This window comes from Protobothrops mucrosquamatus, unplaced genomic scaffold (genome assembly GCF_001527695.2).
Source record: "Protobothrops mucrosquamatus isolate PMUCROS unplaced genomic scaffold, P.Mucros_1.0 scaffold874, whole genome shotgun sequence".
NCBI lineage: Eukaryota > Metazoa > Chordata > Lepidosauria > Squamata > Viperidae > Protobothrops > Protobothrops mucrosquamatus.
In genome coordinates this window covers 837,611-851,960 of record NW_015387128.1, presented here as the reverse complement: position 1 = coordinate 851,960, position 14,350 = coordinate 837,611, and the positions used below count along the sequence as shown (strand labels likewise).

At 37.1% G+C, this 14,350-nt stretch overlaps 1 protein-coding gene across 1 annotated transcript in view; it reads right to left on the bottom strand.

The window, feature by feature from the left end:
* Positions 1-576: 576 nt before the first annotated feature.
* The window catches only part of SUSD1 (sushi domain containing 1), a 35,078-nt gene continuing 21,304 nt past the window's right edge, over positions 577-14,350 (bottom strand). The window contains exons 9-15 of the mRNA XM_029284727.1: positions 12,214-12,409; positions 9,911-10,005; positions 8,192-8,378; positions 6,633-6,726; positions 3,423-3,681; positions 2,132-2,171; positions 577-675 (exon numbers count right to left, since the gene is read on the bottom strand). Of these exons, the coding sequence (XP_029140560.1) occupies positions 578-675; positions 2,132-2,171; positions 3,423-3,681; positions 6,633-6,726; positions 8,192-8,378; positions 9,911-10,005; positions 12,214-12,409 (969 nt within the window). The 3' untranslated portion in view covers position 577. The remainder of the gene's footprint in view (positions 676-2,131; positions 2,172-3,422; positions 3,682-6,632; positions 6,727-8,191; positions 8,379-9,910; positions 10,006-12,213; positions 12,410-14,350) is intronic.

Sequence of the window (14,350 nt, the reverse complement as noted above, 5' to 3'; positions counted from 1 at the left end):
TATTGCTTTGCATGTAGACTGAGAGCTTCTGCTCTGGAGACAAATTCCTTGTCTGTCTAATCACACTTGCCAAATAAAGTATTTTATTCTATTCTATTCTATAAAATATTAGCAACATTCACAAAAAGTATTGAGAAAAAATAGATAAAAGGGGCAGTGAAATCCAAGACAGTTAAAGATGTGAAAAAAATAGCTTTCCACTAATTCCATTGTTAATAAGCAGGCAAAAAAGCTTTTGAGTTTCCTACCTTTCCCCAACTATTCCCTAGATAGAATCTTATTCATTTTGCAGCAAGGAGACTTAGTAAACTATCAATTGTTCTTTCTTCTTTTTAATAATTTGAGTGGTGCAAAGCATCAGTGACATGGCCAATATACTACTCCTGGAACATTTTTCTAAGCAAAATATATAAACCAGCTTTTGCATTTTTTGCTAACAGGGTTTAATTATATGACTGCTGGAGAATTTTATCTTTATAAATCAATTATTGCTTATCTGATTGAATGCATTGTGAAAGGAATAACTGGTCTTTGACTTTAAATAAGGTATAATTTCAAGTAAGTCACGTAATGTTACCTACCATGCTAGGCAGAGTAATAATAAAAAGATGGTACTGATAGCAGCAACTGAGCTTAAAATAACAATAGTCAAATGCTGTATTGGGAATGATATATCTGAAAGAAAGAAAAAATAAAACAGCATTTACCAATTGTAAAACATGTAATGAACTCAGAAAATAAGAGTCTGTAACCATTTGAAACACACACACACACACACACACACACACACCTTATGCTTTGTTTTCCCATACTTTGCAGTGGGAATTGCCCAGAAATCTCCCCTTTGATCTGCAATTTGCGCTGAACAAGCTGTACAAGTCAAGTACAAGCAAAAAACCATCATCAGATCTGCGTGTAGCTCTTTAGTTGTTATTTAAAAAAATAGGAAGAATATCAGAGATGGAGGCAAAGCTAAATTGAGAGGCTCCTTGTTCTGACATGAAGACCATCTCTTACATACAAAGATTAGATGCAATTACCTCCGAAAACAAACAAAAAACAACGATTCAAAAACCTGAACTGTTTCTGGGGGGGGGGGAGGAAAGTTCATGAAGAGATAAGCAAATAAATTTCAACATTTGCAACCACGACCAAATTACAACTTATAACTGCAAATGGTCCTCGATAAAGAAAAAACATTCCAGCAATCCACAAAAGATCTGCCCGCTGACAATTTCATCCTCATCGCAATTTCAATCTTACATCAATTGAGCCACTCCGCTGCATCTGATAAAGCGAGCTATGCCTTTTAATAACCTTTGTTAGTTGGAAAAAGATGCCATCAGACTCCTAATATTGGGATACAACAGGCTTGTAGCTTTCCTCCTACAATTAAATGTGACACATCATGGTCCATATTTAATAGACTGAGAGGGAAACTTTTGAGGATGAGGGAACCAGTTTTCAGAATAGATTTCTGTTGACTGGGGTCATTCAAGACATTTCAATTACAAAGCATCATTTGTAAAACACTTAAGTTATGCTACACACTACATCCTAAATTAGCAAACCACATTTTCACTTAATGTATTGTGTAGGCCTAGGCCTCAGTGTTCAGTTGAATGTGATTTGCATGTCAACATTTTAGCCATTGTCTATCCACTGCAGGGTGAAGGCTCCTTCCACATGTTTCCAACCTTTTGCCAATTGGGCCCTTACTTTTTTCACCATTGAATTTCATTTTGTTAGATAGCGCCCAATGTTCAAGTCTGTCAAGATCCTTCTGTATCTTCCAGAGTGTTGGCTATTCCTGCTAGCTTGGTGTTGTCTGCAAATTTGATGACTTCCCCATCTATCCCCTCATCCAAATCATTGATGAAGATGTCGAAGAGCACTGGGCCCAGAGCAGAGCACTGGGGCACCCCACTACACACTTCCCTCATAGGAATGTAGCTTGTTTAGAAATTTGTTATGGTGTTATTGATGTTAATGGGTCTAGCTCTTAAATCTAGATTTGCAACAGTGTGGGGTGATAATAAATTTAATAGTAGTTCACGTGACAATTTTTTTCCCTATCATTTTGTCTCCTTGCCTCAACAGTGCAGCACTATTTTTTCAGCAGAAAACCTACCTCTAATATGGGCCCATATTACACAGGACTGTGTTCTCATCTGAGGGGAAAAAACACACATAAATTTACATTATTTTTTTCTCAATACATAAAAACTCTAATTCTCAATAAGGATGGGCAGATCTTTAAATTTTAGAACACAGGCGCTCCTCACTTTCTTATATATCATCTTACATTTTTCTACCCAGTCTCACAATTTAAATTTAAAACTTTAAAAAAAAACCAATATTTGCATGCATTTCACAGAATTTCTACATTTTTGCATGGCACTCTGCCATAATATGCAAATAAAGCAAGAAAAAGCTATTTTTACATATTCATTTCTCCATCTTTTGGTATGCAGTTTTTCTTAGCATACAATAAATATTCATTAAAATGAAAATTAGAATTGATCTGATCCTTAGTTCCACCTGACCACAGGATGCTGAGATCATAGTAAAAGTGTGCCAGTTGCGATTCCGGTCTGACACCATGGGTGGAAGAAACAGGGGCTCCGGCTTCTTAGCCTGATTTTGTTCGGTCCGGCAACCCCCAATCTTATTTGATCACACATGATCTCTATCTGGAATCTTAAAACAGGTTGCATCACATTTCCTGCCCTGTACTTCTGAATTTATTTATTTATTTACCAAAATAAGGAAATAATACAAACCGGTCAACACAATATCCCAATATATCAATACTGAGTTGACTAACTATCAATTCAATATCATCTAAATTTGACTTTGGGGGATAGGGGAGAGGTCTTATAAAATGGGGGAGAAACATGGCCCTGCTCTTGTTCCCACACATCCCTGACAGTAAATATATTCAAAGTCTTAAGGATCTTGGGATTGAAGGTTTGATTGGTGATCCATTTGGTGGTCATGCTCTAATTATTGATTTTTTTAAAAAAAAAATATTTCACTTCATTTACCAACTACCTCATTCAGTGACCATTTGAAGTCATGATGGCATTGCAAACATAGGGGCTATGTCCGGTCCTCAACCTGTGGCTGTGGCAGTTCTCCCTGAGCTAATATCATTTCAATTTAACTGAAATTTTTAAAAATTTTAAAAAAGACAGGTAAATATCTTTCTATATTCTCAGGCTTTCTTATCCTCCGTAAATTGTTTCAATTGTTTTGCATTCTTCTAAATATTATACTCTTTTTGGCATGGTCATGTTTGAAAGCGTTTGTTTTCAATTTATTTTATTACCAACATCTATTTTGCAAGCTGCCCAGGAATCTGTTGAAATGCAAATATAAATGGAGCAAAAGAATGGGAAGAATTTTAACAATATTCTTACCCCGTTCCACTTGCTGACAGTCCTAAGTACAATACAGTATGCTTTACTTGGTTTCAAGGGAGCGTTATAAAATCCTCCATAATATAGCCGGTCTCCGGGAACAAAACTCAACCTGTTCTCAGGAATGCTCTTGGCCGAGAATTCAGCTGTCACATAGCTATCAGATTCTGAACCTTTGCTGAAGTAGGAGAGGTTGGTCAAGGAGTAGCAATTAAAGTTGCAGAGTGGAATCCCAGGAATGACAATCACTTGGTAAGAACTAGAAATAGGAAGATAAAAGCATCAAGTCATGCTAAGAATTGTTTTTATTGCTACTGAATTTTGCAGCCTAGCCTGACTTTCTTCAAGATGCTGCTTTCAATGTCAGTTGCTCAGATGGCCAACATTAAATGGTTTGTGTACACCTGATCCATCTTATTTGCAAGGGCTGCATTCCAGCCCTAGCCACAAGAGACAATAATAGCTTGACTAAATGTACTTCCTGCACAAACAAAAGTCATCTGCCTTTTGTGCATGTGCAAAGTAACAAAAACAAGCCAAAACTTATGAACATACGAAAACCTCTTTTGTGGATATCCGGTTGCATTCTTTTTTTTTAAGTGTGGATATATAAAACTGCAAGTAATAGAACAGTAGATAATATTCTAGTAAAGCAATCTAAAATCCTAAGCACCTGACCAATACATGTAGTCCAAGACTTACGATCACAATTGAGCCCAAAATTACTGTTGTTAAATGAGACATTTGTTAAGGGAATTTCCTCCATTTTACGACCTTTCTTGCGACAGCTGTTAAGTGAATCACTGTGGTTGATAAGTTAGTAACACGGTTGTTAAGTGAATCTGGCTTCCCCATTGACTTTGCTCATCAGAAGGTCGCAAAAGGTGATCACATGACCTTGGGACACAGCAACGGTCATAAGTATGAACCAGTTGCCAAGCGTCTGAATTTTGATCACGTGATTATGGGAATGCTGCAAAGGTCATAACTGTGAAAGAAATGGTCATAAGTCACATTTTTCAGTTATAACTTTGAATGGTTACTAAATGAACTGTTGTAAGTAGAGGACTGTCTGTACTAATGAAAGCCAATTAAGGATTTGCAAAGAACAAATAACTGTAGAACTTTCACTTGGAAAGGCCCTGGGCTACAGAAGAAGCTCACATATTACTGGATATCTATTTTGCGTAATGCATTTCTATGTTGTCCAAATGGAAATACGAGCCATCTCTCTGTTCTGAAGGCCTAATTTAACTGAAGGCTGGAATACTTGGGTCCCTCAGTGATGCTTACATGCAATGGCTACAATTTTGGACATAAACTGAGGACATTAAGCATCAAATCAATTAAGAAGCTAAAGAAAAAGTTGCATTAGAAAGTTTTGATTTTAGAAATGTGTTTAAAGGAAAGTTTAGCAGTTTAATTTATTTTATTTATTTTTATTTTTTATTTTATTTATTAAATTTATATACCGCCCTATCTCCCTTATGGGACTCAGGGTGGTGAACAGGCGATACTAAAAACCACGATAATAAATAAATAGTTTCTGTTCTAAAATCGAATTAAATAATAGGCCTGTTCTAAAAACACACCCATACAAAAACCCCCACTGAAACATAATCAAACTACGCCAGGCCGGCCGCACGGAATAGATGGGCCTTCAGGGATCGGCGAAAAAGGTGCAGGTCCGCAACTGTACGTAGGTCGGGGGGGTAGGTCATTCCAGAGGGCAGGAGCTGCCCTTAAAAAGGGTAAAAAGGAAAAAGAGTATTTTTCGCTGTAAGGTCAACGAACCTGAAAGAATACAGTGAACCTTGTTAATAAAAATGGTGATAGTTCACAAAGATTATTAGGCGCAAACAGAAATACACACTATTTCCATAGCAAGGAAGATAAAGCAGGAATGAGTACACTGTTCGTTTTATTCAAAGAGGAGAATATATTTAAGTACTTTTTTCACTTGTATATCACTTCTGGATTTTGGGAGTGTGATGAAAAAAAAATGAAACGTTGACTTTAGTTTTGTCGATCAGATAGCTTTGTCGTTATAGAAATGGCTAGTTATATACTAATGCAGGGGTCCCCAACCCCCAGTCTGTGGACCGGTACCGGGCAGTGGCATGCCAGCAACCGGGCCGCACAATCAAGCAGCACACAAAACCATGTCCCCTCCGGTCCGTGGAAAAACCTCTCTCCACATAACCGGTCCCTGGTGTCCAAAAGGCTGGGGACCTCTGTACTAATATGTAAAAGCAAAAAGTTGAGGCTGGAGTATTTTTATCTTATATTGTGCTAAAAAGAGTTGGAAGTCAATGTGTTTTTTTTTTCTTTTTTCCTTTGTATCTCACCTTTTTTCTCTCCCCCTCTCTTTTTCCTTCCCCTAATTTCTTATTTCTATTTTTCTTTGTATTTTACATATTAAATAAATATAAAAGATTAAAAATAGAAGGATCAAATCAGTTGTGAACCTCACTGGGTTATTTCAATGAACAAGATTAAACTCCCCAAATCCACTTTTGCAAAGAAGCAAACTTGCCCTTAATCCGGTAACCAGCACTGCTAAAAAGCATTCTGAGACAATGATACCAGCTTACCCATTCCAACAACAGCCTCATAGAAAACAGCCCTTCTTTTTGAATGCTGCCCAGACTTCATGCAATTACGCTGAGGTGCCTTATACAGGTAGTCCTCGGCTTACGACCACAATTGAGCCCAAAATTTCTACTTCTATGCACCTTGTGAAGTGACTTTTGTCCCACTTTATGGCCTTTCTTGCCACAGTTGTTAAGTGAATCATTGTGCTTGTTAAGTTAGTAACACAGATGTTTAGCGAATCTGATTTCCCACACTGACTTTGCTTGTCGGAAGCTTACCAATGGTGATCACAGAACCCTGGGACAGGGCAACCGTCAAAAATACAGGCCAGTTGCCAAAAACCCAAATTTTGGTCCTGTAAACATAGGGAAGCTGCAATGGTTGTAAATGTGAAAACCAGGTCACTTTTTTCAGTGCCGTTGTAACTTCAAAAGGTCATTAAATGAATGGTTGTTAAGTTGAGGATTTAACACTTCCTTGAACGATAGTGATATTTGAAAGGAGAGGAAACAAAATAATCAAAGCCAGTAACATTAAAACAAAACAAAACCAAAACAATTACATGGAAGTAAGTGTTGTTGGGTGTCTGAAATATGTAGCGTAAAAGCCAGAGACCTGATTGGACCATTTCTTCCTTCAGCTTTCAGAAAGCTCAATAATGGTATAAAGTCTTGTGCTGATCTGAATTCTACTTGTGGCGATGGTGGATCTAAAAAAAATAAATACACGGTCCTTATTATTATAGCATTTTTAAAAATTTATTCATTCAGCATTGATTCATTCATTCTTTTTAAAATTTCATACTCTTCTTCATTAGGAATCCAAACCAACTTGCAAGCAGCAAAATTAAATCATACCAGATCTGGCAACAATAAAATAGAACAAAAATACTGTTAACAGAAAATTCAGCTTTATTTATAAAAATGAGATTAGTCTACACCAAAAGATTTTTTTATCTGTTGGCTGAAAAAGCCAAGCCTGCCGGTACTTTTGGCAACTACTGTCTATTCTCCCAAAATGCCTATCTCCTCATACAGGCCCCAAACCTCAGTCCTTAAACTCTATATGAAGGGGAAAAATGACGAATATTTCTCCTCGACCAGAAGTTTTCCCATTGTCCCAAAGCTTTAAAAAACCCAAACAGATGTAAATTACATTTAACAGCACGTTGTTATTGGGAGAAAGCAATCAGTAATGTTTTATATACCTTTATTAGTACCTAAAATGCTGCCAGTATGCATTTTATCATTATTTGGTCCTTGTCCTATAAATAAACTATTGACCACCATTAATTCTGTTATGCGTTAATAATTATATCCATAGGGCACTCTAGAAAGACTCAATATACCTGATGGATTCAGCAAGATTACAGATGGCACTTGAGGAGTTTCCCAGTGACCTGGGGGAATATTATTTTAATTTTAAATTGTTTTCGGTACCTGATATATGATAGGGATGAGTAAAACTCACTGATTCAAAAATAAAATATTGCGCAGAACTCTGGTATGCTCTGTTTCCCTTCTGGACCAATCTGAACTCCTCCTGAATCACTAGTAGTTTGCCCAACCTGTGGTCTTCCGGATATTTTCAAATTCAGTTTATATAATTTGGGATGGGAATTTTGGAAAGAGAAGAAACAGGACAGATAGTTTGATGTTACAACAGACCTCCCCAGAGCTACTTATGACCCAGTGTCAAAGTTCCAAAGGCTGCTCTCCCCACAATCAATGATTGAATTTGGGGTGCTTGGCAACCGGCCCGCATTTACGACTATTTGCAGCATCCCACATGAGCATAATTTACAATGTTTTTTTTGCTGGAAACGGGCCTGCTTCACAACTATGCCCAGGCATGGCAAGCATGCTCATTAATAAGGGATGAAGAGCCACTGGAGGAAGGACTGTTCAACAATAACGCTCCACTTTTATTAACTTTTAAAGATCTTCTACCTTGCTTCTTATGTACAAATAAGATTCCTGGTGAGAACAGGTCGTGTTTGAGGTCTTATTTGTGCAGAAATATTGAAAATGTGTCTGTATATAAAATTATTTAATCAAACATGGAAGCAAGGCTCTGGAGAATGTCAAGTATATTCAGTTGCTATAGATTCTCATACTGAAGGAACCACCTCGGGATAAGAAAAACAAGAAAAAAAGTGTAAATCAAGGCATTACCTGCTAATGGGATGCTCAAATGGAGGGGGACACTATGATTTAGGTCAGCAGTGGAGATATTTACAGTGTAATTGCTGCCTGAAGATAAATTGAGGCACAATTCTGGATTCCATGAATTTGTGGTAAAGTTAAGAATCATTTTATGACTGAATTCCTCCTGATACCAGCGTAGACCCACTAGGTGAATCTATAAAAAGAAATGCATAATTAAACATATCTGACACTGTGGATTATGCTGTGAATCAAACAGGTATGACACTAATGGACAGTCTAAATATAAGTGTACTGAAAAAGTGTCTAATTTAATAGAGAAAAATTGTATACAAGGCATGATGGGTAAGACGTTTTCCGTAACCTGATGCTTCCTGATCAATTGGGACTACAATCCCCAGCCAACATGGATCATTCCAAATCATCTGGAAGGTATGGATTGAGGAAGACAGGGGGAAAAACCCAGAAAGTGCCAAACTAGATAGTAATAGCACTTCGACTTATATACCTCTTCATAGTGCTGTACAGCCCTAACAGGTTTATAGAGTTAACATATTGCCCCAAACAATCTAGGTCCTCATTTTACCGACCTTGGAAGAATGGAAGGCTGAGTCAACCTTGAGCCGGTCAGGATCAAACTCCTGGCAGTGGGCAGAGTTAGCCTGCAATACTGTACTCTAAACACTGCACCACCATGGCTCTTGATAAGTAATCCATGCCTTGGGCCTTATTTCAAAATTCTTGAAAGTGATTTGTTCAGACTTCTGACAAGAACAATCCACCAGGTAGAGAGGAAAAAGTAAAAAGATCAATTTCACAATCCATGATATGCATGCATGAGCAAGTTAAAGGCTGCATGTGCAAATCATTCACCAGACCCAGGAAGCACACAAGGCCACTCCATTCCCCCCTTCACATGTTTCTGTGTCAAGAGATAGATTGTCTTGTTCTTTAAAGGCTGGCAGGTGCTATTGGGATCTGTAGTTCTGCAACATCTGAAGGGTCCCTGCTTTATACCTTACAGGCCTATACAAATCTTGATACAGTTTACCACAATCTACGAAGGAAAAAGGCATAACATAATAGTTTTTCATAAAAGGTATAAGAATACTTGTAATTCTATGCTATCGGACAAAAAGACTTCAGTCAAAATGAAACGTCTTTCCTTACATAAATCTACATTACTCCTACGAGTTCTCAACTTATGACTGGTCACTTAGCAACTCTTTGAAGTTTTGACGGACCTAGAAAAAGGAAGTTCTAACTTGATTCTGATGGTTGGCCCCATCTCCCATGTGACTACACTTCTGCTTGGTATTTGCAGCAACCTGTAGTGATGCGACTGTGTTTTTATGACAGTTTTGCCACCAAATCACGCCATAGTGTGATTTGCTTAAAGACACTTGTGTTCATATAACAATCACTGCAAAAAAGGTCACAAAATTGAGTTGATCACATGACAACCCAATTTATGACTGTAACAACATACAACCATAACGGGCAGGCTCCATTACAGTTGTATGTCAAGGACTACCTGTATTTCCACTTCAACTTCTGAAGTGGCAGCTAAAGAGCTACCAAAATCAACAAAGTCTATGACTCTGAAGAGATAATGGGCCAGTCTGTGTATTTCAGACAACAATGTCACCATCAAAAGATGTGTGAAAAAAAGTATTCCTCAAAGTTTTTCCATTATTTTCCATTCAGTTACAACTGTGCCTAACTTACTAGGTAGGTTTCCTCAGTCTGTGTTCTTCTTGGGACTCTCTGCCATTTAATACAGGTGTCATTAAATATGGAAATGTTGTTGAATACTGTCTTTTCTGGAAAGAAAAAGGGAAGGAGAAAACACTGAAACTAAATACAAATATTATTTTTATTAGAATTATTTATTAATAAAGATATAGCATTAATATATAAAAGCATAGGCCTGGGGCCAAAACAACTGGTAAGTTAGAGCTACTCTTCTTGATTCTCATACGTCTTTTCAGATCAAAACACTGAAGTGCAGAGAAGATGTTACTGAAATATAATTCCCAAAATTCTAGCCAAGACATTCCCTATTGGCTGCTTATCTTGCCTGGTTACTTCTAGATCAAAAGAAACTGCCCTTCCTGTCTCTAAATACCACATACAGTATACTTATCCTCCAGTCCTATTTGCTCTTTTGCTCTATGGTTTTCTCAGCCTGTGAATGTATGTTTGATCCAGTATTTGAAATGTTTTTTTCCCTTTCTGAATCATATTCTGAATATTTGGTTCCTGATCAGAAGTAGTACTTGTTTTTTAAGTAAATCTCTTACACGAACCTCTTCTTGAGTTCAAGACCCAATTCTAACTTCATTGAAGCGTCATTACTTCATTATTGTTGTGCATAGTGCTTTAACTTTGCAATTTCTCAAGATTTCTTTTCAATCCACAGCATTCCAAGTAACATTTTAATTCTAGTTCCATTCACTCATTGAAAGCTGGCCACAAATTTTAGTTCTTACATTAATGGATTGATTAAATGCATTAAGTGATTGCATTAAATTAATCACTGAGTAACAATTCACCATTCAATAGACAAGGAAGAGAGGAGAGGAGAGGAGAGGAGAGGAGAGGAGCGGAGAGGAGAAGAGAAGAGAAGAGAAGAGAAGAGAAGAGAAGAGAAGAGAAGAGAAGAGAAGAGAAGAGAAGAGAAGAGAAGAGAAGAGAGGAGAGGAGAGGAGAGGAGAGGAGAGGAGAGGAGAGGAGAGGAGAAGAGAAGAGAAGAGAAGAGAAGAGAAGAGAATTTCTCCTATTTGCACATTTTCTGCAAGCAAACAACCTTTCAGGTTTAGACAATATCAAGGATTGCACAGTTTAATATTGAGTTAGATATTCTCTTTTCTTGGAACCACATATGGGCATCAAATGCTTCAGAAAGCATGCAAATGAGAGAAATTTGCATGTAAGCAAACTTGCATCAAGGAACATCTATTCTTTTTGCATAAATATCTAAACAGAGAGCAAAGCCCATACTTACTGAAGATGTTACCTAGTTGGATAATAAAATATCTGCAAACAAACAACCAGTTTCACAGAACACCAAGAACTCCACAATTCACTATCCAATTTTGCACTGTAAATTCTACAGTATATTTCAGCCAAACTAAGTACCACCTAGCTAATTAATCTTGGTTGATCTTGAAAAGCACTGGGCATGGTTATATACCAGGATAGGAGATTACCAAGCTGTACCAGGACTATAGAGTGCATTGGAAAGTTGAAAAAACATCAAAGTCAATGGCAAATCACAGGAGTAAAGCATGATTAAATGCAAACATTACCTTTACCTTTTAATTTTGTTAGTAAAAAGTGTTCATGTTCTTTAAACAGAAACAATGTTGCTTGCCAAATCTTATTTGGTATCCTCCAAAAGTGATAGAATTGCACAACAATATCTGGGTTATTTGGAAATACTATATTAATAAACCCTGTAGTGCGGTTCTTGTCATGTTCATTGTAATTTTAAGTCACAAAGAATGGTTTTTTTTCTTCAAAATTATCTTAGGAAGTATTCATACTACAATGAATTGATGGAATAGTTGCTACCATTTCCCAAAGAACTCTAGAAATTATAGCCTTAGAAGTAGAATCTAAAGCTCTCTAAGAGACATAGACTTCATTTTTCCAAGGCAATTAATTATTAAAACTGTCCCAAATTGCACAGGTATATAAAAAATCAAATATGGGATCATCTTTTACATACAAATTTAAGAACATGGGTTCTTCTCCCTCCCAGGCTGCTTCCTTTACCTATTTGCTTCTAAACCACTTTGTGTCATTGTATGTACATTTCAGAATCACATTTCTATACAATACAAACATTTTTTTTCCCCTGAGAGAAGTATCAACATCAGTGCAATATACTGGGGAAAAAATTGAACTTCCTTTTCTTTCTTATTACCACAAGATCTGGAAGAGTAGTTTGTGTACCACAATAATAATTTAAGGCAAATTTTCTATTTATTACTAATGTTAATATTTTCTAGAAGTACAGAACCTACCAGCCAATGGATGAATTACTGGATGTGCTATTCTCAACCGTAAAAGCAAATTAATGGAGTCTGCAATAATTTCCACAGTGTAATTTGTGTGTTGCTGTAATTGCAAACACACATTTACAGCCAGCTCAGTGGCAGGAGGTTTGATCAACATATCTGTCATTTCCTTTGATTCATTTCCTAGCATCAACACAGTAACCTGTTAGCAAGAAAAAAAGAGAAATAAATTCTAAAAAGCAGGAGTCTGCGGTCTATCTCTATAATGTAATATTTTTAAATTTTCAATTCCAAATCTCCAGAGAATTCTAGAGACTGTAGTTCTGCAAAACTAGCATCACAATACAGGTTCCCGAAGTTATTCGAAGAGAAAAGTTATGGCAATTGGTTAAATTGCGTGACACTGAGTTGGGCTCAACTTTTGGTACATACATGGATGAAGGCTCATCATCTCTTTCTGTAATCTGCTTAACCCCATCCACTTGCTATCTTTCCCTTTCTCAAATTCTCTCAGCCTTGTCAAGCATAGTCACTATTTTCACACCATCTGCACAAAAGATCACTATGGGTTTGCTCAGTGGTGGGATTCAAAATGTGAACAACCGGTTCTCTGTGTGGATGCTGCTTCTGGAAGTCCATTCTAGGCCTGGGCAACAAAAAATTAGCTACCGGTTCTGCTGAAATGGTGCGAACTGGCTGAATCCCACCACTGGGTTTGCTTCATGCCTTCCTTTTTTGCTCCTACAAGCAAGGGTAACTGTATCAGAAGCTCATACTCCTGCTGGCATCACTCTCAGAGCTACCCTCATGACATTGAACCCTCTGACCACGGAATGGGACAACTCGCCCGCAGCCAACTCGCTGTGGCGAACTCATCACGGTCAACTCACTGCGGGACAACTTGCCACGGGACAACTCGCCATGGGACAATTTAACAATTCAATTTAATTATTTAAAATAATTTTTTTAAAAAATATGGATTTAAACTATTGATTTAATGAAAAAAATGACAGACAATGTAGAATACTGGAAATTTCACTTTGTAAGACCGTAAGAAAACGTATCCAAGAAACAACGTGTCAATTTAATGTGAAGCTTGTGAAAAAGGCAATTGAAGAAAACAAAGAGATCAACAGAGCAAAATGCAAGCCTATAAATATATGAAAGAAGGCTTTTTGCATTAAAACGTGAAGATGGCTTTGTGTGCAGAACAAAACAGGCAATATTAAAAATAACTGAAAAATTCTATACACAGCTATACAAAGATCAAGATCACTCAAAAGTAACAACACCCACGAAAGAGGAAATGCCAGCTATCCTGGTGAAGGAAGTATCAAGTGCCATAAAATCAATGAAAAATGGCAAAGCTTCAGGAAATGACTGTGTTACGGTTGAAATGCTGAAAACTGGTGATCACAATTTACATGATACTAGCAAAATTGTATTTGAGATGCCTCAGAGAAGAAAAAATACCCGATGCATGGAAAAATACTGAAGTGATTCTTATACACAGAAATGGGCCTAAGATGATTTAAAGAACTATAGCCCAATAAGCCTTCTTTCAGTCATCTCTAAGGTTTTCATCAATTTAATAGCAAAAAGAATATTGAGAACATTAAATGATGCACAACCAAAGGAGGAGGCAGGGTTTAGAAGTGGCTACAGCACAATGGATCATATCCAGATTGTTCAGCAAGTCATTGAAAGGCACGTACACCATGTCTCTGTGCATGGCTTTCATCGACTACAAAAAGTTGTTTGACTCAGTATTCCAGCAAGCAATAATTAATGCATTGCTCAACCAAGGCGTAGACACTGCTTACAAAAATTTTACTACAATCAATATATGAAAAAACACTGGCAACAATTTGCCTTAATGATCCTAAAATGGAAATCAACATGGAACGAGGTGTACGACAAGGCGATACAATATCACCTATCCTTGTCTCAGCCTGCCTTGAAGAAGTATTTCGCAAATTAGACTGGGCAAAAGATGGAATAAAAATTAATGGTACCTATTTAAATCACTTAAGATTTGTGTGATGTTGTTCTCTTCTCACAGGACCCAGAAGAGCTACAAAGACACATACAGGAACTGTACAAAGCAGGAGAAACCATTTGGCTTAAAAATAAACCTGAAAAA